Below are 25445 nucleotides of genomic sequence, written 5' to 3'. Positions count from 1 at the left end.
TTCAGCACAGGCTAATTAGCCCTTGATTAGATCGGCTCCCGACTCTCAGCTGATTTGCTCTCAGCTGTTTTGCTCAGGGCTCTGCTGCTTGTTTGCTCGCTGGAGCAGTTTTTTTCCCCTAGCTATGCTGAAAGACGAAACTGAAAGTAAAGCAGGCTGTTGGCTTTGCTGTTGCTGCAACGTTGGAAAATTAGGCAGGCAGATTTCTTTTCTTTTTCCTCACCAAAAAAGGTAGGTGCAAACAATGGGAAATTTAGGGGAAAAGAGGAGAGTTCAAGATTTTAAAACACAAAAGAAAAAAAGCTCTATTTAACTAGAGAATTGTAATAATTGAGATATTATTAATTGTATATTGTGTTGAAAGCAGAAATGGTTAAGTTGTGGTTTGGAGGAATATAAGGGGGAAATTATTTGGTTTATTATTATTGGTAAATATAATTAATTGATTTGTAAAAAATTGGATTGCATGGAAATAATTGGAATATTCATGTTCATATTGATTAATATACAAAAAAGGTAGTTATATAACTAATTGATTTATATTAAAATGTTGAATTTATATTAAATAACTGTAATATTACATAATTAACCAATGTGAGAATGGATATAAAAATAGATGACAATGGGAAGGGGTATAATATAGAATAGAAGGAAAAAATTGAATTTGATTAAGATTAGAGATGAGGATGAAGGGTAATATTGGTTTTTTACAAAAATAGATGAGGAATAAATATGGCAAAAAGGAAATATAGAAATTGTAAATTTAATTGAAATGACTAAACACTGTTTAAATTTGTGAACCGGCCAAATACTCTGTTCAAAGTGTTGGAAGAAATCTCCTTCTAGGTTCTGCTCCAAGTGGGGAAAAAGACACTGGAAACATGGAGACTGCTTGGAAAGATGGTTTAATGGTGGACAGGATCACATGGCTTGAGTTCCTGAACAGAAAAGGGCAGATACAGTAAATCCTCGGGTTTTTATGCTCTCTCTGGCTCTGCATTTCTTGGGGCCCCGAAAGAGTATCCTGATTGGTTGTCAGACTCACAGGGGGTGGGGGTCTTAGCTAGCCTTGCTGTGGCTGATGGTCACATGTACTTTCCAGGTCACATGTGGTGAGTTTCTGTTGCTAGATGGGTAGAGGGCTAATCCTATCTTTATTGGATCTTTGGCAATTCCTACTATGGCTCTGCCTGAAGGAGGTAGATCTTTGTTATGTAGAATAGACTGGCCCAGGCCTTAATGGCCCATTGACAAAGGATGGGGGCAGGAAGATGGGAGCTGCTTCAAAACATGCTTAGCCCAGGGAAATATAATATTCTGCCTTTTTCATATTTCCTAAAATATTTCACTCTTCCAGGAAAGGGGTGGGTGCTAACTTCCTACAAAAGAAAATACATTGTATGTTTGTATGTGTGTTTCTAATTATTGCTATTTATTCATATTTGTTCTCTTTTATTCTTTAAATTTAACAATTCATTCTTTATCTTAATATCTTTATATTTGTTTGGGGTTGGCTTTCTTCCCTTTCATCTTTTTTATTGTACAGCAATCTTTCTCCTCACACCTACCACCTCTCTCTTTTCTTTCCTTCTTATTTTCTCTTCCTCCCCCCTTCTTCTCCTCCCTACTTCCTCTTCCTTTCTCCTTCTCCTCTCTTCCTCCCTCTCTTACCCTCATTCCTACTCTAATTTCCCTTCCCTTCCTTCATCTCTCTCTATTGTTGTATCCTTTTATGCATATGGACTACTCAGAGGGCTGAAAAAGTTATTTCTGACTGGTCCTCACACTTTTGACCAGTCCTCGAACGTACGACTTCCTCACATTTTATGTTTTTGCCCTATCTTGTCACCATGGTGAAGAGAAGCAGTTGTGAAATGAGTGACATGGTTGTTAAGAATGCTACAATGGGCATAAATGATGACCAATCATAACTGCGAAGACCGGTCAAAAGTGCGAGGACCTGTCAGAAATCACTTTTTTCAGCCCTCTGGGTAGTCCTTTTGTACATATGGACTACTCCGAGGGCTGAAAAAGTTATTTTTGACTGGTCCTCGCACTTTTGACCAGATCTCGAATTTACGACTATCCTCACATTTTACGTTTTTTGCCCTATCTTATCACCATGGTGAAAAGAAGCAGTTGTGAAATGAGTGACATGATTGTTAAGAATGCTGCACGGGCATATTGTGAGGATGGTCATAAGTGTGAGGACCAGTCAAAAGTGCGAGGACCTGTCAGAAATGGCTTTTTTCAGCCCTCTGAGTAGTCCCTATACACATAGCCATGCCCACCCGGTCACATGACCAGCTAGCCATGCCCACCCAGTCACATGACCTCCAAGCCATGCCCACAAAATAAGCCACGCCCACATAACCAGTAGTAAAAAAATTTAGAACCCACCCCTGGTTGGGGGTCACCACAACATGAGGAACTGTATTAAAGGGTCGCGGCATTAGGAAGGTTGAGAACCACTGCTTTAGTGTGTCACAAATTGCTTCTCCTGTCTCCAGGGGCTGTTCCTCCAAATCAGGTCTTATTTTTGTATGTAAATCAATTACTTCAGCACCATAATGTTCTAATCCAAACTGATCTATTGATCTGGTATTGGCTAAGAACTGTGCTTGATTCAAATTGTGATCTGTAGTTAAAATCAAGTCTGTCTGCTGCATTAAAATTGTTTCATTTTTGTTTAGAGTTCTGGAATCAGTTAATCACCGCCTGCTTTTTGCTGAAGGATGGTTCTGACTTGATGTGGGGTGCTTACAATAAGGGCTCCCCCCAAAGGTCAATTTCCTACTTTCTGAGCCAACACCCCTTGTGCAATTCAATTTTCTGTGTTTACAAAGAGATTGAATGGCTTTCCCAAATTTGGTAAACTTAATACAGGAGCCTTGGTTAAAGCTTGTTTCAAATTTTCAAGGCTTCCTCTTTCGTGTCCCTCCCATTTCAAACTCCAAGGTCCAGATTCAATTCTTTTGATTTTCTATGTGACCCTTTAAGTCTTTTGAATTGGTGTGTGAATTCTTTGATTCGTGTGTGTGATTGTTTTATGGCGTTTAAATCCTGTTTTTGTTTGTGATTAGGTTCTTCTGTCCTGGATCTGGCAAATAACTAATTGTTTTATAGTCCACTCTCTGTTTTTCCTAGCCCTTTGTAGTTGTTCGTTCCCTATAATTATTCAGTTTGCTATTTCTGTGTTTTAGTCAATATCTCTTTTATAAACAAATTAGCTCCTTCTTCAAAAGGAACAACTACTTATGCTGCTAACAAACAAACAAGCAAACAAACAAATCTGAAATATATTTGGATCACACTTTAGCATCAATTCTCTGCCTTTAGTAAAATGCAAGTCAGAGTCAAAAAAAATCTTTCAAAATCATTTCTTTTATATAGGTTTAATTAAGCGTTTTAAACCTCAAAAATTCCAGAAGGAAAAAGAAAAGTGAATACAAAGCAGCAAGCCTCTGACCCTGGGCCACAAAAAACAAACAAACAAACAAACAAACAGATATCCATATCAGCTGCATCACACCCTCTCTCCGCTCACTGTGCTGGAAAATAGGATCAAGCCAAACAATGCCTTCTCAACTGTATCCCCCAGTAGTACAGCTGCAGGAAAAGCACTGCCCGATAACCCCTGTGAACGCAAAATATCTCATTCCTGCTCCCAATATGCAGCCGTGACTTGTGCTATAGCAGAGCTGCACAATGAAGCCATTCAGACCCCTTAAGCCAACCGGAGGGGACCACATGGCACACCATACCGAATTGTCCTCTCCGACAACTCTCCCAACCCTTCTCTGGAACAAAGAATGAATCAAAAACAGTGAAACTGCAAAGGCAGGTATCAGATATCACCCTTTACCCTGCCTTTCTCATGTTCATTCAGCAGAGAGAGAGAGATGAAAAACCAGCAGCCCACCCTTTTCTTGCTTCTCTCCTCCAAAGGAAGGGGGGGGGAGGGAGAGGAAAAAAATGTTTAAACTACATAGAATTCTCATCTCCTTTCGCCTCTCAGCATCCTTTCAACAACACAACCTTCTGCATTTCTCTCTAATTTCCCACATTATCAACACACAGGCATTCACAGGGCTCAAGATCACTTCACTTTATCATTCCTTATGAGCTTCAGGACACCTCACACACACACATTCACATTTGTACTGCAATCAGAGTTCTTGTATAAACCAATTTCACATACAAAAATCCCACTTCATGCAAACCAATCATTACAATTATTTCAGTGAGCTTTTTCACAAACCACTATTATTAGAGGATTTCATCTTCCCTGCAGGTTTGGAAATGATTACATACATACACATGCACACATATCATCAAACATTTCCCACAGCTTCAAGCACACGTTTACTTAATTTGCTGGCCAGCCAAACATATCATAATCAATTCAATCCCATTCAATTTTACACACTATCATTATAGATGCACATCCAGGAATTTTTTTTTAACAGAAATCACACCAAATTGATCAAGACAAATTATCTGAGTCTTCCCATTTAGACAGGCTTTACCTTTTTACTGCCTGCTAAACCCTGGGTGGGAAGAACAGTAAACAATTTCTTCTTTATTCTTAGTTCTTTCAGAGTTCTCTGGCTTTTTAAGAATGTCAATTTATAACACTGCAATTAGTTCTTTTCTCTTACCACACATAAGATCACACACAATACTTAATTCCTTAATTCCAATACTTAAATACTTAATGCCAGAGACTTTAGGACGACGCCTTGTCTCCTAGGAGGGTGATCAGGCCCCCTCTTCCACCACTAAATTGGTGGGTATTTCTTAACAGAGAGACTTGAACTCCCTGACTTATACTTACCTGTTTTCCTCCTTTTTCTTTTTCTTTTTCTTTCTTTCTTTCTTTCTTTCATGTTAAGGTCTCTGTGTCTGGCTAACCTTTAAGGATTCTTGAGTAGCCTGTTTCGCCAGCGGGTTTACGGCAGCTTCCTCACCGAAAGATTCGGTGGACTTCAAAGGAGTCCTAATGGCCGGCCAGTGGATTTTCCTTGGGGAGGCGTCAGTTCCCGCTGGGGCAAGCTGTCTGGCAGAACAAAAGTTCTTTGTTCCTTAGTCCCGTCTGCCAGGGTGCCATAAATGTTATGGAATGATGAGACCAAAGCAACATTCCTAGGTCAGCCAGAGACAGTTTATTGCGCAAGGTTCAGAGCCAGTTTTATACATGAAGCTTTGAACAAGGAGAGAACTCTGATATAACGGTTTTATACACTTCTAAGACAAAGGATTCAGTGAGATCATACATTTTCCATATATGGTTAATCATGAGATCATACATCCGATTTTCCCTATATGGGTACATACACTGGATAATAAGATCATCTAATTACTTAAAGCATTAATCTTAGTTTACAAAATTATCTTAGCCACACAACTTTTCTTAAGTGCTCGGAGTTGCTAATGGGAGAGTTACTACTGTCCTTGGGTAAGTTTATTGGATTAAGTAACTCTTTGTAACATATAGGTCTTTGTGTCATTCACAGTGAGGTCACTCAGATGTTCTTCCATATGGCAGTCCTTTCTGTGACATCTAGGTCTCAGAAGATATATTACCACTTAATGGGGTTTAACTGTTTGTTAATGTAATTTCCAACAAGCACTTTCCTCTCTTATAATAATGTGAATAGAGAGGGTCTCTCAGAGTTCATGTATCTAAGCATGTCTTCCCTTATAATAATGTCAATAGAGAGGGTCCCCCAGAGCCCATACATCTGACTCTATATGATTCCTTTCTTTTATTCACATTATTTCTTTTATCTACATTATTCCTTATTTGCTATATTTACCTCAATTTTGAAGGAAATCCTGTTTTATTATTTTTTTAATGGCCTATTTTAAGAAGCCTGAAGCTGCTGTTTTACTGAAATTAGGCAAGTGGCAAAAAAGTGTGTGGTCTTTTTTCCCCTGGGGAGGGGTGTCTTATTAAATAAATAGATGCCTTGGGTTCAGTTAGTAGTTTAGGAAGGACAAAGGCAAAATGGACTGCTAAGTTGGCCACGCCCACCATCACATGGCCACCTAGCCACACCCACCCAGTCACATGGCCACCTTAGCCAGCCCTCCACAACAGTCTGAGGGACCGTAAATTGGCCCCGTTTTGAGGACCCCTGGCATAATGGATTGCAACATGAGCCAGAGAAACAAGGGCAGTTTCATTCTATTACAGATTGGAGTTGCTAGCCCAAAACTTTAAAAAAAGTCCTTCGTGTGGAATTACTGGCCTCTTTCAGTAAAACATGCATATTTTCCCCCTTTCCCTCTACTTTATTATAAATTTGTGTTAATTTTGCTTTCCATGCGGCGAGCACACAAGAGGGGTGAGTGCGTATAAACCCATAAGGGCATGAATGCAGGCCCGCATCACTTTTCAATCTCAAATATTTTCTCGCTTTAAGTGAGAGCAAACAGCGAAAGGTTGAGGGGATCTCCCCGCCTTCTGGAAGAGCACACGGCAGTAGCCTTTGTTGCGTTTAAAGGCCAATGGGCTGTGAGCGGATGCTTCTCCGGTTACCACGCCCGTCCAGGCCAAACCTCTCCGAGCCCTTTCACCCCGCCTCCGCCTTTCGCGAGGAGCATGGCGAGGGGGACGGTGGAAAATAAGCGCTGATTGACAATCAAAGCACCGAGGAAACACCTTCCGCCAACTGGGTCTGTGGCGGCGCCAGGTTCTTCCCTCGCGCATGCGCACCTCCGCTCCGGGCCTGGCGTCCTCCGGACGGCCTGTCTCTCCCTCATTCTTCTAAGCCCTTCCGCTCCGGGCCCGCGGCTGGTAGCGGAAGTGAACCGGGCTCGGAGAGGAAGACCGAAAGAACCCGACTCGGGAGGGAGAAGCGGGGATGCGCTTGGATTGGCGGTGCTGCTGTTGCTGCGGTGGCGAGGAGTCCGAACCGAGGCAGTGAAAAAGGAATCTTTCCCCGAGCAGGGAGGACGACAACTTGCAAGAGGGAGGCACAAGGTGGGTTTTGAGGCGTAACACAGATGGGGCAATTGAAGAATGGCCTACAAGAGGAGGGGCGGGTTCCAGTGGCTCCTCCTTTCTTCTGCTGAAAAAACCTGGGAGGCTCGCGAGAGATCTCGGTGCATGCCCGCAGCCATCCCTTCTGCTTTTCTCTTTAGGAAATTTCCCTCTTCAGCAGATTTCTCGCGTCTGCCTTCCAGGTGGGTGTCCTGGCTGAGCCCCTAGCAACGAGTAGGAGGCCGAGTAGGTCGCGGTCGCTGGGAATGGTTGGAGGGGAGCGAGTGACAGGTGTCAAGAAAGGAGAGCGATCCCTGAGGATCCCTCGGGGGAAGGGAGGATCTTGGCGGCTCGCGCTCCGGAGAAGGCTCGGGATTCAGCCGGAAGAGGTCCCCCGTGGGTGGTTCTCCGAAGAGCTTTTCTGTTTGTGGAGCTGCTGGGTTGCAGAGCGTTTCCCTTTGAAACCTTGGGGGAGGGGGGAGCTTTCTGCCAGTTGGAAACTTCCTGATGATGAGAAAAAATGGCCAGGATAAGCAGCGTTTTTGTTTCCTATGTCTTTATCTCCCCTTTCTTTTGCTAGCGTTTCATCACTTACCCTGTTCTCACCGATGTTGCTGTGTTTGAGGTCAGTGGGAACAAAGCACCTTCCTGGAATATAGGGGTCTCTGCACTTTTCTGCTCAATCACAACCATTGGGCTGCTTGTTGCTGTCATTAAAGTCTTTGTAGCCATCAACCCAAGTGCGGTTTCAATGGGAAAATGAAGGTAAATATTTTGGGGATGGAGTTTATTTGGGGATTGTTGGGGAAAACAGTATAACTGCCTTAAACAAAAGCACAACAATTACATTTTGTTTAATCTGTCTTCAGGAGTGATTCTTGAGACATAAGCCTGCTATAGACTATATAGTGTTGGACAAAGTTGTGTAGACTATTGGATCTTTGTTTTGCAGTAATTCTGCCTTAAATTCGTAAAACCTAGTGATTTGTCTGAACCATAGTCTGGTTTTATAGCTTCTTTTGTTCTGGCTTATTTAAAATAATCAAATGTGATCAGTTATAGATCACATCTAGTGGTTGTTATTGGTTAGGAAAAGATTTCTGTTATATATTTGTTGTTCAAGTAAGGTTTGAGTATGATTAAAATTCTATTTAAATTAATTAAAATCTTCATGTATTTTGAATTCTAGTCTCAAAATTTTAAAAATAGAAATGAAGTTTTCTGTACCAAACCTAGGTCATTAGAAATTCTTTGCTGAAGTGTCTTATTCCCAGCTTGTATATCTGTTCTTTCTTTAGCTGGAAATTCTTGAGGAACTCAAGATGTTAAAATAAACAGCATTTTTAATAAAATTGAAAATAATTATATGGGAATAACATCTAACAGTTTGAAATTGCTGTCTTCTCACTGATCTCATGGCTGATTCTACACTAATTGATTTAGTCCAACCAAGCTCCAGAAATGCCAGTTAGCTTCATATATCATTATTAGTCTAATATTAATAAGAAAATAATTCATTTGCATTTTAATAATACCACCAAATTAATGTGAAAGTTCACACTGAAGGGTTAAGATATGATTGCTTGGGCCTTAGTGTCACAGCAAAAATAAAAAACAAAAAAACAGCAAGCTAGAAGCAGCTTTATATGGAGGTAGGGTGAAGGGGTGTGTCTGTGTGTGTGTGTTTGTGTATGCAGCTACTTCTAAAATACAGGCAATATAGACATTCTGGACAAATTTCCCTCCCACCAGACAGAAATCTAAGGTGTTCAGAACTTGCTGTGTCAACCACGCCCAAATGCCATCCCTTCATGAATCCATTTAACTGATCAGTTACAATTGTGAACGAAGCAAAGAAAGAAAACCTTACAATGAATTTCCACCCTCCCTCCATAGTCTTTACAGCTGTCTTTTGGGGATTGAAAAGAGTCTTACAATCTTTACTTGTCCATCTTGGGTTCCTTTCTTTCATGTCTGCTGGGTGGCACTAGGCTTGGCTTGGCGGTAAGGGTGGTCAGTCAGGCTTGGGAAGGTCTGCTCCACTCTGGTTACAGTGATGACTTTCTAGTGGAGGGCTGGATCCAAACCCAATTCCTGACTCGAATGCATGGAAGATCTCCTCTGGAGGAAGCATCTGGATCAGCGTTATCTGCTTCCACAGGTTGCAGAGTCACTGAGAACAAGGTCCCCTCCCCTCTTTGTGGGTGAGGAAAGGCATTGTAGGAGAATAAGAGATGGAGAGAGAGTGGACGTGGGTAGATAGCTTGCAGGCAGAAAAACTAATCAGTACTAAAGTTATTAAACAGATAGACCGGTTATAACAAAATGGGGATATCACAGATGAGGGGAAAAAATTGGATTCACATACTTCAGAAAAAGGAGGGACAGATGAAACCACAGTAAATATAAGAATGAAAATTTCCTGTAAATTAACTTAATAACTTTGGGCTGTTCTTAAAAGTACAGAGAGGAAGAACACTTCCCCCTGTTCTGCTGGCCAGGCAAGCTCAGTGTGAAGGCATTTCCATTGCTTAATTCAACATTATTTCTAAAAATTTAACTATTATTTTTTTCCCTTCCTAGGGATCAGAGACATTTAAGAGTTACATTTACCTTGAGGGAACACAAAGACTTTGACACACACAAACACACAAGGAGAAAAAGAGAGGAAAACAGAACACTCAGCTTTACACACACTGGTCATTCCCACCATAAATCTCAGTTAAATTAGGGAAGGCACAAATCTTTCCGAACAAACATACCACATGGTTGCATGGAAAACAGAGAGGAAGAAAGACAAACAAACAAAACCCCCAACATTTTCCCTTTTCTTTTAAGGGATACTGATTAGGGTAATAAGGGTACTGATTAGGTTTTCTGCCTGCAAGCTATCTACCCACATCCACTCTATCTCTCCATCTCTTATTCTCCTACAATGCCTTTCCTCACCCACAAAGGGGGGAGGGGATACGGCGGGAGCAGGGGGCCATATCGTGTCAGGGGAGCGCTCGCTCGCTGTTTACGAGCAGTGGCGCACTCCGGCCCCCAAGGCTTCACTTGTTTCCCAGGTTGCACAGGTTCCTCAGGACCCAGGCCTTCAGCTGATGTTGTACAATGCCAGGTCTGTAGTAAATAAAGCCCCCCTCATTTGTGATCTTGTTCAGGAGGGGGAAGCGGACCTGACAGGTATTACAGAGACCTGGTTGGACCAGGAGGGGGGTTCCCCTCGTTGAAATGTGCCCACCAGGTTTCCACACATTCCATCAGCCAAGGTCACAGGGGACGGGCAGGGGGGTAACGGTTATTATTAAAGAAGGTCTTAGACCGAGGGAGGCCACTGTTCCTCAGACGGCCGCCTGTGAGTTCCTCCTTGTGAAGTGGGGTCATGGGGTACAGATGGGTTTGCTGATCACGTACCTGGCTCCCTGCCACATGGCAGCAGCCCTGCCCGAGCTACTCAACGTCATCGCAGCGGTGGCAGTTGATACCCCTAGACTTATGGTCATGGGGAATTTCAACCTGCCGTCCGTGGGTGAGACATCTGAGGTGGCCCGGGAGTTCATGGCTTCCATGACAGCTATGGACCTGACCCAGCTAATTCATGGCCCTACCCACACGGGGGGGAAACACGCTGGACCTGGTTTTTGTCTCTGGACCATGGTTGAATGATCTTGAGATATGGGATATAGTCACTGAGCCCTTGTCATGGTCGGATCACTCTCTCCTTCGCCTTGACCTTCGAACTGCTGCACCTCGCCGCAGGGAGGCGGAGCCGGTAAGATGGTTCCGCCCCAGGTGCCTGATGGAGCCTGATAGGTTCCAGATGGAGCTTGGGCCATTCCCTGAGGCTCTGGCTCACGCCTCGTCTGGAGACCTAGTGACTGCCTGGGATAGGGCGGCCTCTGGAGCTCTGGATCAGATCGTGCCTTTGCGGCCTCTGAGCCGGCGCCAATCTCATCTGGCTCCTTGGTTTACTGAGGAGCTAAGGGAGATGAAGCGCCGGAAAAGACGCCTAGAGAGCAGTTGGAGGGCCAGCCTTTCTGAATCTGACCGGACACTGGTAAGATCTCATATTAAGAATTACCTAGTGGCAATAAAAGCAGCAAAGTGTAATTATTTTGCTGCTCTTATTGCGTCATCAGATAACCGCCTGGCTGCCCTGTTTAGGGTGACCCGCTCCTTGCTCCACCAGGGAGTGCGGGAGGACCCCTTGGAGGGTAGAGCCGAGGACTTTGTACAGTATCTGCATGACAAAATCACCCAGATTCGGGAAGACCTGGATTCCGACTGGGTAGTTCCAGGGGGGATGACTGAGGCAGGTCTTGAGAATGTTATCTGGGATGAGTTTGAGCCTGTGACTCCTGATGAAGTGGACAGGATTCTGGGTAGACTGAACACGACCACATGTTTGTTGGACCCGTGTCCCTCCTGGTTAGTGCTGGCTTCTTGGGAAGTGATGCGAGGCTGGCTCCAGGGGATTATAAATGCTTCATTGGGTGAGGGTGACTTTCCCGCCGCCTTGAAAGAGGCGGTGGTGAGGCCTCTCCTCAAGAAGCCTTCCCTGGACCCGGCAGTGTTGTCAAATTATCGTCCGGTCTCCAACCTTCGCTTTGTGGCGAAGGTGGTTGAGAGTGTGGTTGCGCGACAGTTCCCCCAATACCTGGATGAAACGGTGTATCTGGATCCGTTCCAGTCGGGCTTCAGGCCTGGGTACAGCACGGAAACGGCATTGGTCGCGTTGGTTGATGATCTCTGGAGGGCTTGGGACAGAGGTTGTTCCTCTGTCCTGGTCCTATTAGATCTCTCAGCGGCTTTTGATACCATCAACCATGGTATAATGCCTCACCAGTTGGAAGAATTGGGGGTGGGGGGCACTGTGTTGAGGTGGTTCTCCTCCTTTCCGACTGGTTGCAGTCTGTGTTGGCAGGGGGGCAGAGGTCGACCCCGAGGCACCTCATATGTGGGGTGCCACAAGGGTTGGTCCTCTCGCCCCTTATGTTCAACATTTATGTAAAGCCGCTGGGCGAGATCATCCGTGGTTTCGGGGTGGAGTACTATCAGTACGCTGACGACACTCAGCTGTACATCTCCACCCCGGACCACTCCAACGATGGCCTTGAAGTGATGTCCCGGTGCCTGGAGGCCGTGCGGATCTGGATGGGGAGAAACAGGCTCAGACTCAACCCATCCAAGACCGAGTGGCTGTGGTTTCCGATGTCCCGATATAGTCAGTTGGTGCCATCACTGACTTATTGGGGGCGAAACGCTGGCCCCCACGGAGAGGGCTCGCAACTTGGGTGTCCTCCTGGATTCACGGCTGTTTTTAGAAGAGCACTTGACGGCCGTGACCGGGATGATTTTTCATCAGGTTCGCCTGATTCGCCAGTTGCGTCCCTTTCTGGATCGGGACTCGTTACGCACGGTCACTCATGCCCTCATCACTTCCCGCCTGGACTACTGTAATGCTCTCTACATGGGCTCCCCTTGAGGAGCACCCGGAGGCTCCAACTGGCGCAGAGTGCGGCCGTGCAGGTGGTCATGGGAGCTACATGGCGTTCCCATGTAACACCTCTCCTGCGCAAGCTGCACTGGCCCCCAGTGGTCTTCCGGGTGCGCTTCAAGGTTTTGGTTACCACCTTTAGAGCGCTCCATGGCTCAGGACCTGGTTATCTACGAGACCGCCTGCTGCCACCAGTAGCCTCCCACCGGCCGGTATACTCTCATAGAGAGGGTCTCCTCAGGTCCCGTCGGCCAAACAACGTCGACTGGCGGCCCCCAGGGGGAGGGCCTTCTCTGTGGGGGCACCTATTATCTGGAATGAGCTCCCCCTGGAGATATGGAGGATCCCGGATTTGTGCACCTTCCACCGCGCTCTCAAGACCTTTTTATTCCATCAGGCTGGCCTGGCCTAACTTTCCCTTTTTCCCTTTTAAAATGTAAATTTTAAATCTGTTCTTAAATTATTGGAGTGTTTTAAATCTGTCTTGAGCCAAATTGTTTAATTCAGTTTTATTTTGCTTTTAAATTTTGTATTTATGTGTTTTATCTTGTGGCTGTTCACCGCCCTGAGTCCTTCGGGAGTAGGGCGGTATATAAATCAAATAAAACCTAAACCTAAAACTTGAGTACCTTTATTTAGCCAAATTGGTTTCCCAGCTTCATCTTGTCCCTGAGCAAAGCCCGCTCTTTACACAATTTGCTCACATCTTTTTCATAAATCTCCTATGGGGTTCCTATCATTACCCTTGAGCTACAGCTTCCCATGTTCCCTGTCAGATGTGGGGTTCACTTTGCCTTAGCCAGGCCACAGCCGTCAGTTTTCAGATAAAAAAAGAATTTTGGGGGACTCTGGTTCCCTCAGAGTATGGGCACCCCCTTTCCAGGGAACACAGCCGTCAGTTTTCATACCAAAAAGGGGCCTGGGAGGACCTGATGCCTCCTATGCAGATGAGTACAGGAACCTCCTAACACAGCCGTCAGTTTTCAGACCCTTGGGGGTCTGGGAGGACGTGCTGCTTTTCCTAAGCAGTTGAGTATGGGCACTTTCTAACACAGGGCTTTGCTCAGTGACTTCCCAGCTGGTTACTGTTATGTCCTGACAGTCGGCGCATGCGTAATTGCAGCCGCCAGCAGAGGGCACTAACTTGGCAGGAAAGTATGAGGGTGCTGATTGGGTTAGACACTGACAGCTCGCATATATAAGAGCTGTCAGCTTATGTGGGTTTTGCTCGCTCACACCGTTCATGCAGTTAGCTGTTCACGTTATTCTGTTGTTAAAGTAATAATTAAAGGACATTGTTACTGTTAACTATTCTGCCTCGATTTCTGCCTGCCCATGTCAATATAAAGCACTGGCGACGAGGATGGGATTGTGAGGGAGCAAATCAAGCATCGAAGCTTCAACTATCAGTGAACTGAGGAACTATTCGAAGCGCTGAGGAGGTGCCTCAGGCTGCTGTCCGAATACCATGGCTACCCTAACGATGTTCGTGCCCTTCAACCAGACGCAAGAGACATGGGACTCTTTCTTAGACAGGTTTGACTGTTTCCTAGCAGCTAATGATTATAAGGATATACCGGGCAAAAGGAAGCAAGCTGTTTTCCTCAGCGTCTGTGGGCATGAGATGTTTGAAACTGCACGAGCGCTTTTAGCCCCATTGAGGGTCCAAGACGTACCATGGGACACATTGATGGCCAAATTAAAAGGGCACTATGCCCCCTTACCTTCCCGTGTCGCCTGGCGCTATGCTTTCCGCCATAGATATCAGGCTGAGGGAGAGACAATTACCCAATACATGGCTGTGCTAAGGACAGCTGTATTGCGAATTCTGGGACTTGGATGACCTCCTGCTTGACCAACTAATATGCAGGGTGTGGGACCTTCATTTACAACGGCGTCTGTTGGCCAGAATGGATGCCACCCTGCAGTGGGCCATCGACGAGGCCCGCACTTCCGAGCTGTCAGACAAGTCCTCATCCGAAATGCAAAGGGCCCCTAACCCCACAGCGGCAAGGCAGGCTGCAGCTGTGTACCATGATGATGTGGACTCTGAGCTGTCATCGGAGGATGACGGGGTTAGCCGGGTAAAGGCAGCGCCAAAGAAGGTGCGAGACTCTGAGAAATTGAAGGCGCAGGGTTTGTGTGCCGGTTGTAGGGGGAACCATAACCGGTCTGCCTGCAGATTCCGAAGTGTGGAATGTAGGCGTTGTGGCAGGAAGGGCCACATAACCAAAGTCTGCCGCTCTAGCCAACCTTTGGCAGCCAATCCTAATAGGCCATCATCCCGGGAGTTCCAACCTCAAGGTAGACAAGGGTCTAAGAGAAGAGAGTGTTTTACCATCTACCAATCTGACACACACCAATCTGAGGCAGTCGTTTGCCAGGCCAGCGGAGAAGTAAAAAAGAAAATCTTCCTCACTGTACTAATTGAGGGTATTCCGTGTACAATGGAAGTAGACACTGGATCCTCAATGTCCATAGTGTCTTGGAGCACAATTAAGCGCCTTATGCCCAAAATGTCAAAAAAGAGTTTAGCACCATGTGGCATTAGGTTGCGGGACTATCAAGGTAACACCATTCCAACCCTGGGTTGTGGAAGCATCAGAGTGCGATATAACAACTTCAGCGGCTGCCTGAATGTAATCGTTGTAAGCAGCTCCCTACCAAATCTCCTAGGGTTGGATTGGTTTGATGCCTTGGGTCTAGCAGTAACTGGGGTTCATAGAAATGGCTAGGATAAATTTGCTTCATTATTAGACGAATTTGCTGACATATTCAGCGAGGGGCTGGGCACTTACGTAGGCACACCTGTCTCTTCTAATCTGGACCCTGGTGTCACCCCTATAAGGCTCAAACCTCGGAGGGTCCCCTTAGCACTACGGCCTAAGGTCGACCAAGAACTGGACAAGTTAATTAGCCAAAGGGTCCTTGACCCTCTGGACTAGGCAAAGTGGGAGACGCCTATCGTCATTGCCATTAAACCAAATGGGTCTATCCGAATTTGCGCCGACTACAAGGCGACATTAAATAAGGCGTTGCAGTCAAATCCTTACCCTGTACCTGTGGTGCAGCACTTGCTGCATTCTTTGGGCTGTGGTGCAGTATTCGCCAAGTTGGACATGGCGCAAGCCTATCAGCAACTTCGGGTGGACAGTGCCTCTGCAGAGGCCCAAACAATTGTTACTCACCGGGGCGCCTTTAAGTGCAACTGCCTGCAGTTCGGGGTGTATGTGGCCCCTGGCATTTTTCAAAGTTTAGTAGAGAGGCTATTACAGGGTCTCCTGGGGGTGATACCCTATTTTGACGATGTATTCGTCTCAGCGAAAGATGACAATGAGCTTATGGCTCGTTTGCGGAAGGTCCTTCTGCGATTCCGGCGCGCTGGCCTTAAACTGAAGCGCGATAAATGTCAACTGGGTGCATCGCAGGTTGAATTTTTAGGCTACCAAATCGATGCTGCCGGAATTCACCCGACCCCGGCGAAAGTACGAGCCATTACGGAGGCCCCCCTCCTAGGAACAAGCCTGAATTACAAGCCTTCTTGGGCCTTTTAAATTTTTACAACATGTTCCTTCGGCATAAAGCCACCCTCGCAGAGCCGCTCCATCGTTTACTTAAGACTCAGACACCGTGGTGCTGGGGCCGCCGGGAAGCTGCCTCTTTTGCTGCTGTTAAAGACTTATTAACTTTGTCTAATCTCTTGGTCCAGTATGACAGCTATTTGCCTGCGTCCCTTGCGTGTGATGCTTCCCCGTACGGGGTCGGGGCTGTGCTCAGTCACCTTCTGCCTAATGGGACTGAGGCCCCCATTGCGTATTTTTCTCGCACACTCTCTCCAACCGAACGTCTGTATAGCCAGATCGATAAGGAGGCCCTGGCTTTGGTGGCTGGCGTTAAACGTTTTCATCACTATGTGTATGGCCGTCCTTTTGACCTCGTTACGGACCATAAGCCTCTCCTTGGCATTCTAGCCGGGGATAAACAGAACCCGCAGATCATCTCCCCTCGCATGGCTCGTTGGGTCGAGTTCCTGGCCGCCTACCATTATTGCCTTCTGCATCGCCCGGGTAAGGCTCTGGGCACGCGGATGCCCTCAGTCGTTGCCCCCTTCCTTCTGAGGTGGATGACCCCTCGCCCGTCGCTGCTATTCTGCTGATCGACGACCAGCGTTTTCCTATCTCGGCTGCTGACATCACCAGGCTCACTGCGAAAGACAAACTCTTGGTGCAGGTCCTGGACTGTGTTCGTTGGGGGTGGCCTGTCGGACGAACTGCCCCTGACTTCCAGCCTTTCAAAATCCAGCAGAATGAATTGTCTACCTTTAAGGGGTGTCTGTTTTGGGGTACACGGGTCATTATTCCACCTGACTTGCGCAGGCAGATTTTGTCTTCTTTGCATGAGAGTCACCCAGGTATTGCCCGCATGAAAGCTTTGGGGCATAGTTATGTTTGGTGGCCCCGTTTAGACTATGACATCACTACTTGGGTGGAGGGGTGTTCCCAGTGTCAGGACTCTAGAGCTTCCGCGCCTGCTGCCCCTCCCCGGGATTGGGATACCCCCCGCAACCCCTGGTCCCGTCTGCATATCAATTTTGCAGGTCCAATGCAAGGGCGGACCTTTATGATTGTGGTAGACTCGTACTCAAATTGGGTCGAGGTTGTGCCTATGTCTTCCACCACCGGGGACGCTGTCGTCTGGGCTTTGTGGCTCCTTTTCTCAACCCATGGGCTGCCGGACATTATCGTTTCCGATAATGGCCCTCAATTCACATCTACCACCTTCCAGGTTTTCTTAGCAGGGCACGGCATTCAGCATGCCCTAGTGGCCCCGTTCCATCCGGCCAGCAATGGCCGGGCTGAGAGGGCCGTAAGATTGACTAAGAAGGCCCTCCGTAGGTTGGGGCCAGGGGATTGTCAGGCTAGAGTGGCCACTTACCTGTTAACAGAACATTCAACCCCTTGCCCAGTCACCAATAAATTTCCGGCAGAACTACTTATGGGCCGCCAGTTAAGAATAGATTTGGATAGTCTGCATCCATCCTATGCCCCTGAACCTCCCTTAGACTCCGTGGGCGGGGTCCGAACCTTTAGCGAAGGGGATTCTGTCTATGCCAGGAATTATTGTGGAGACCCCAAATGGGTCCCGGGAACAGTTTCGGGAGTGACGGGGCTGCGCTCTTATACCATTCTGTTGGCCGATGGTCGTACTTGGTGACGGCATGTGGATCAGCTGAGAGCTCGGCATCTGCCAGGTCCACAGGAGCGGAGCGTTCCGGCAGCGCCTGTTCCTGTATGCCCACCTAGAAGAATTGCTGCACCCAAGACCTTGTTGCTGCCGCAACCAACGTACCTACCTGAGGGGGAGGAGCCGGTGGCACCAGATGAGTTTGAGGGCAACGGCTTCGCTCCTCCTTCATGGTCCAGCACCGAATCTCCACAGCAGTCGGCCACACCTTCAGCAGGAACCAATCTCCGCCGCTCGGGGAGGAGTCGGCACCGCCCAGCGTACTTAGACGATTACGTATGCGCCATGCCGGGGGAAAGGGGTGTTATGTCCTGACAGTCAGTGCATGCGTAATTGCAGCCGCCAGCAGAGGGCGCTAACTTGGCGGGAAAGTATGAGGGCGCTGATTGGGTTAGACACTGACAGCTCGCATATATAAGAGCTGTCAGGTTATGAGGGTTTTGCTCGCTCACACTGTTCATGCAGTTAGCTGTTCACGTTACTCTGTTGTTAAAGTAATAATTAAAGGACATTGTTACTGTTAACTATTCTGCCTCGATTTCTGCCTGCCCATGTCAGTATAAAGCAGTCTCATTCACTTTTCCATTCCATTTTCACACACACTGTCCTTTCCCTAACATAAGGTCCTGTGTTCTGGCCTGACCCCTATACTTTCCAGGCTCTCTTGGTAGAACACACAGTTTCCCAACTCTGATTGGGAAAAGGATTATCTCACTCATACATACACAGGCATACACACATTTCCCACACTTTTCTGGGCTTTAAAAGTTAAAATTTAGAGGTACTCACCTTCTTTCCAAGCAGCCTTTGAGCTCAACACTCAAAACCCCTTTAAAACCTTCATTCCAAATGGTCAAGGTCCAGGAAAACTCACCCACAGACTTAATGGGTCTGCAAGGGAGGCTTACCTGGGCCAGGTCCATTGGTCAGGTTAGCTTGGAGTCCCATCTTTGGGTGCCAAATTGTTGGAAGAAATGTCCATCTGGGTTCAGTTCCAAGTGGGAAGAAAGACACTGGAAACATGGAGACTGCTTGGAAAGATGGTTTAATGGGGGATAGAACCACATGTTTTGAGGTCCTGGACAAAAAAGCACCTGGGTGAGACATACATATATGACAAAATAAGACACTCATAGACAGAAATACCATAATATTAATAATAATATTATGATCCCTAGTCAGTGTAGTGCTTAATTTATTTCATAATCTGCTGTTTTCCATTGCGCTGCTTAGGCATTTAAAGTGTGGGTTTTCTCTCGTCTGCTTGCTAGGGACTGAGTGTAGTATTTCTTTAAATCTCTTGTTACCATGCCTCCCTTGTTCGGCTGAGCCTCAGTTGTTTTGCTTAGTCTAGTTGTAGGAACATGTGTAGCACTGCTGTAACAGTTAGTGAGACTAGATTAGCTTAGGTCAGTAGGTTTAGAAAGATTTTTTTGTTTTATTCTTAAACGCGGGAGCAGAAGATAAAAGACTGAACAGTTTGCAGCTGCAGCTGATTCTTTGCTGCTGGCAGTGGATGAGTCAACACTGGTGCTCCAGATTGCTACCCCCGCCCCAACATCTTGCTGGCTGGGCAGCTCTGGATGGCTATTCTTGCCGCTTGTTTGGCCACTGGTGTGTGAGCTGGTTACTCGGTCCACCGGAACAACCACCACCGCCATTTTGCTCCTGTTATTGTAGGACAGCTCCAGGGGTGAAATGCTCCTGGTTCGGACCGGATCACCCGATCCGGTAGCGATGGAGGCGGGTGGTTCGGAGAACCGGTAGCAAAAATCCCTGCCTCCCCCCCATGCCCAGCTGAGCCGCACAATCATCAGAGGATTTTTTAAAACTTTTAAAAGCATTTTTTCTACAACCTCTTTGGCTGGAAAAATGCTTTTAAAAGTAAAAAAAAAAAGCCTCTGATGATCGCACGGCTCAGCTGGGATCGTCAAAGGCTTTTAAAAGAAAAAAACCCTTTTTTTCTTTTAAATACCTCTGATGATCCAAGATGAGTTGCCTGATCAGCAGAGATTTTTTTCCTTTTAAATGCCTCTACTGATCAGGGAACTCAGCTTGGATTGTCAGAGGCATTTAAAAGAAAAAAAGTCTCTGCCGATCAGGCAACTCAGCTGGGATCGTCAGAGCCTTTTGAAAGCATTTTTCTACAACCTCGCCGAAGAGGTTGTAGAAAAAATGGTTTTAAAAATAATAATAATAAAAAATTGGCCACGCCCACCCAGTCACACTACCTATCCCCCCACCAAGCCACGCCCACAGAAGTGGTAGTAACGAATTTTAGATTTCACCACTGAGCGGCTCCAGAGTCACTGCTCGGTATACCGAAGCAAACTCTGTGTATTCTGAGTGCCTTGCGGTGCTTAAAAAGCGTTTTGCTCTCGCGTCTTTGAAATTGGTTTTGTCGGTCGCGGAGAGGATCGGAGATCTGGACTTGATTGGAATTGCTGCGGCGGTGCGCAGGAAGCTTCATGATCGGCCTTGCGCCATTTTGCAATAGGTTTGACAGACCGGCTCGGCATGAGGGGATTTTGAATCTCCTGCCGTGAATTGTGGGCTGCATTTCGAGGCGAGGATCAGAGGAGTGTAATCCTTCTCTGACAGTGTTCACCGCAAGGAAGGTCAGGGTGTTGGGAGACATTCACACCATTTTATTCCTGAGGCGCTGACTGACTGTTAAAGTTTGGTGCCATTTTCAATGGCTGCCACAGCTTTGTGGAGTTTGCCCTGCAATGACATTTAGCATCACAATTGTGTTTTTGGTCAGACATTCAGGGCACCATGGGAGATCAGGAATTTTCTTCAGACATAGAGCAGCCTCTTACATTCCCCAGAGCTAAGAAAGCCTCTTAACTCTAGATCCAAGACCTCTGCCTCATCGTCCAGGAAGGACTCTGGGAACATTACTTCTAGATCTACTAGTTGTGATAAGGATGCCCAGAGAAGGCACAATGCTCTAGAAAGACAATTTGCCAGAGCTCAGAAAAAAGCCCAACCACTGGGTGCTCCTGCTGTTTCTCAGTCAGGACCTGTGGAGGATTTATCACAGCCCAATATTTCCCGGTCTCAATCTGGGACTGAATTGTCACAATATAGGGCACATGAGGGAGGTACGGATACTCACCATGGCACCCTAAGGGGGTCTCAGGTAGTGCAGTCTGAGACACGTTTGGCACCGGAAGATGCATTCACCCCCACAGCAGCGGGGCTCCGCGCAGGAGAAGGGCAGGGACCTGCCCAACCACTAGATTTTCAAGCCTTATTTACTAATGCCTTGGCCCAGGCTCTGGCCTCGGGTCTTAACCAACGGGGCCACATGCCATCAGTTTTGCCTGGGTGGCAGTCTCAACTCCCAACCCAGCCAATTCCTAGGCCTTTGTCACCTACCCAGCAGGAATCTATTAGTAGTGAAGATTCCTGGCAAGCAGAGGAAAACCATGGGGATCCTGAGTTTTCTGAGGATGAAGGGGTGTTACCGGATAAACCGGCTTTCACTACTCTCTTTCGACCATCTGTGTTCAGAACATTACTTCATAAAGCCAAAATGGCAACTAACACGGGGACTATTGTGAATCCACAAGATCAAGACCAAGGGGCGTTTAAGCCTCATGGAGAGCTGTTCGCAGTTCCTACTCCAGATCAGGAAACCTTGCCCAGAATTGTTCTCTGAAGTCATTAAGAGACAGTGGGACCAGCTGGGTGCTTTATCGGCGCCTAGTAGTCATGATAAAAAGCTTTACTGTGCAGATCCTGTTTTGGATGGGTTGCTGAATCTTCCTACGGTAGATCGACCAGTAGTCAGCCTTACATCTTCCACTATATTGTCTAATGACATAGTGGAAGTTTTGAAAACAGAGGATAGGTGGGCGGAAGTTTCATTTCGGAAAACTCACCAAGCGGCTGCTTGGGCTGTAAAAGCCGCAACATCAGCATCCTTTTTTAATCGCGCCACTTTAATCTGGCTGCGACAGTTGTGTGAACGTCTTCCTCCTGAGAATATACGGCTCCAACAGGATATTAATAAGATGATAGCAGCTACCGAGTATTCGGCAGACGCGTTCTTAGCTGTGGCAAAATTTGCAGCACGAACATTGGCCTCTATAGTAACAGCCCGTAGACTCCTTTGGTTATGCCCTTGGAAAGCAGATTTAAAGTCTAAATGGAAGTTGGCTTCAGTTCCTTATAGAGGATCTGACCTTTTTGGGGCAGCCTTAGATCCAATACTAGTAGAGGGGAAGGATAAAAGGAAGGTGCTGCCGGTTTCTTATCAGAAACCGGACCACAGATTTTCACCATATTCTCAGCGGCAGCCCTTTCGGCAGGACTCTGGACCTGGCAGGTCCTACTATAACAGATCTTACTCCCAGGGGTTCGACAGATCGTCTGATAGACAGGCTTTTAGGGACCGGGGCAGATATCACCCTCCCTCACAGAGAACATTTCGGGGAACGGGGTCCAGACCCGCTAAACGAGCAAGTGACTCTCCGTCTCCTCTTCCCATTGGCGGGCACCTAAGCCAATTCCTCGACCAATGGGAATTAACTACGTCCAAAGCTTGGGTTCTTTGGATGGTGGGGCTGGGTCTCATCTTAGAATTCCGTGCCAAATCCCCAGACCGTTACATTCAATGTCCGGTTTCCCGGCAGCCGGAGAAACGTCAGCAAATGACTATGGAAATCCAACATTTGTTGGACATCGAAGCCATAGAACCGGTGCCATCGGGGCAAGAAAGAACAGGGGTGTACTCAGTACTATTCCTGGTGTCCAAGACTTCGGGGGGCTGGAGAGGGATCTTGAATCTCAAATTCATCAACAAATTCATTCAATACAAGAAGTTCAAAATGCAATCCCTCAGGACTATCTTAGGATACATAGGGGAGGGTGATGTCATGACATCACTGGACTTCCAGGAGGCATATCTGCACATGCCAATTCATCCGGAGCATCGCAGATTCCTGAGATTTGCGTATGCCAACCGGCATTATCAATATCGGGCCCTGCCATTCGGCCTGTCATCAGCCTCGAGAACATTCACCAAACTGTTGGCAGCAGTTGCAGGTACTATATGCCTGGTCCCGATACACATTTTATGCTACCTCGACGATATATTGATTCTGTCGCCCTCCCATCTCCAGGCCCAGCAGGACTTACAAACTGTCAGTCATATCCTCAGTCTTCACAGATTTTCAGTCAACCTGAAGAAAAGTTACTTTCAGCCCACCACATGCATCACTCACCTGGGGGCGATGATCGACTCAGTAAAAGGCCAGGTCTTCCTGTCGCCCGACCGACAACAGGACATCAGGGCGCTGGTGGAGGACATTCTATCCCAGAGACAGGTGACATTGCTCAGCTTGTCTCAGTTGCTAGGAAAATTTATCTCATGTATTTCAATAGTGCCCTGGGCACGCAGGCATTCACGCCCGCTTCAATGGTTCCTGCTACCAGCTCAGAGGGCAGGCTGCAGCACATCTCGGTCCAAGGTGATCCTTCCAACCAAGGTACGTGTTTCCCATAGATGGTGGGCCTCGGGGTCCATTCGGAAGGGATGTGTGTTTCAGGAGCCCAACCGGATTGTAATGACATCAGATCCGAGCCTATTCGGCTGGGGAGCTCATCTGGGTGCTCAGGTGGTCCAAGGACAATGGTCACAGAAGGATGGCAAAAACAGTATCAATTGGCTGGAGCTGAGGGCGGTACACCTGGCCCTCCGCCATTTTCAGGGCATTCTATTACATCAACATGTTCTGGTCTTAACAGACAACGTGGCCACAAAAGCCCATATAAATTGCGAGGGGGGCACCCACTCCCAGTCTCTCTCTTTTTAAAATATTTTTTTATTTTTTCAAACATAAGCATAAAATATATCTTTCAAGAACAAAGTCTCGATCCATTCATAGATAGGTACAATCGCTTACATTTCTTAACAAGCTCCATTCACAATTTCCCATTGCATCTTTTAAAATTAAAAATCAGAACATAAATTTTTTTAACATGAATTCTAGCATTTTAATCTAAACCATTCTATTATCACCACACATTTAATTTCCAAATAAACTTAACTCATTTTTATAGCCATTTATAAATCCAAATTATATCTGGTTCTTTCCCAAGCTCCCTTCAATATGTCTTTTAACCTCAATATCAAAACATTAATCTTAAAAAATATTCTACCCTCTTAATCTAATTATTTACCTTACAATTTTATCATCACAAATCTTATTTTCAAATTGATTACAACTCTATTTTTATTTCACTTTATAGAACAAAATTCTATCCATATTTCTTAATCTCTAGGCCCATTTCATCAAATCTTTAAATCTTAGACTTTATCACTTTACTTTTAATTTTCTCACACATTATCTATTACACATTTCATTTTACACAGATTTATCTCAAAAACCATATCCTCCTCCATATCTCCTACTATTTGGCTGATTTCCAGCATATTTTATTTTGGCTGCTTTTCAGCATACGCTCCATACCGTCAGCTATTGTTTGGCTGATTTCCAGCATATTATTATTTTGGCTGATTTCCAGCATAATCTCCTCCATACCTCCAACTATTATTTGGCTGATTTCCAGCATATTTTGTTTTGGCTGATTTCAGCATAATCTCTGTACCTCCAACTATTGTTTGGCTGATTTCCAGCATATTTTATTTTGGCTGATTTCCAGCATATTCTCCAGAACTCCAACTCTTGTTTGGCTGATAGCCAGCATCTCTTATTTTAACTTTTCCCATACAGTATATTTGTCTATTATTTAGCTATTTCCCAGTATGCTCTTCCAGATTAATTCTCAATACATTTCATAGTATTAATTGTTTCCAGCATACATTGAATTCAATCACAATTCGTTACTTAAGTCTGTGTATCTTATATTTTCATCCAGTAATACATCAATCAATCATATTTACCCTTCTCAAATTTGTTTACAAATTAGAATTAAAACATGTTGCATCAAACAATAAATTTTCTTAAATTTATCTCATATTGGTATATACTCTTATGTTTTTATAAAAATATCATTCTTAACCACCTATACATCAATCGTCTATTTTAATTACCTTCTTTTATATTATTGTTACTTCAGAAACCCTCCTGTTTGTATCTAAAAATCATTTATACATTTAGCTTTTAAACATCACATTTTAATTTTATATGCTTTATTTTTTCATTTCCCTATTTGTACATAAATGTTTCACTTCAAAGTCCATATTTCCATATTAAGAAACTCCATATATCACTTTAATACTTTTGCAACATCTGCTCCATAAAATCCATCAGCTTCCTTTCTTTTATTCCTGTGCCACATCTTTTGTTACTAAGCCAGTTAGTTTCAATTTTAATAGTTCCGTTATGTTTCTTCTTTCTTTCCACCAATAAAACCGCCCATAATCAAATTGGGAATCCCCAAAGTCAAAAATCCTTAATTATTTTCAAAGTAATCCAATTTAGGTAACAAAACACATTGTTTCTCTTTCAAGCCGAAAGCAATCTATAATTCACACTTTCACTTAGTCACGGCAATTCTCCATTTTGTCAATTACGTGGTCATCTATTTGTCTCTATTCTTTTAGCTTTTAAAGTTATCAGGTTCCTATTTATCGCTTTTTCCTTTTTTCTTTCTCCAAGGGTAATCTGTTCCAGTTTAAAAAAGTTTCTCAACTTTTTTAACTTGTTTCAATAAACAGATTGTTCCAAATATGTGTGT

General features: G+C 45.6%; 1 protein-coding gene across 11 annotated transcripts in view; it reads left to right on the top strand.

The window, feature by feature from the left end:
* The first annotated feature begins 6513 nt into the window (after nt 1-6513).
* The window catches only part of ATP2C1 (ATPase secretory pathway Ca2+ transporting 1), a 139463-nt gene continuing 120531 nt past the window's right edge, over nt 6514-25445 (top strand). For 2 of the 11 annotated variants that reach the window (XM_087894210.1, XM_087894205.1), the window contains exons 1-2: nt 6516-6988; nt 7569-7753. In XM_087894210.1, the coding sequence (XP_087750336.1) occupies nt 7748-7753 (6 nt within the window). In that variant the 5' untranslated portion in view covers nt 6516-6988; nt 7569-7747. Of the gene's footprint in view, nt 6989-7066; nt 7192-7568; nt 7754-25445 lie in introns of those variants that run through there. The other 9 variants (XM_087894208.1, XM_087894207.1, XM_060685880.2 and 6 more) reach the window with 8 other exon arrangements.

Source organism: Pantherophis guttatus, chromosome 4 (genome assembly GCF_059756535.1).
Source record: "Pantherophis guttatus breed Tessera chromosome 4, ASM5975653v1, whole genome shotgun sequence".
NCBI classification, from domain to species: domain Eukaryota; kingdom Metazoa; phylum Chordata; class Lepidosauria; order Squamata; family Colubridae; genus Pantherophis; species Pantherophis guttatus.
The sequence above is the reverse complement of the archived record's forward strand: the minus strand, read 5'-3'. Positions and strand labels throughout refer to the sequence as shown.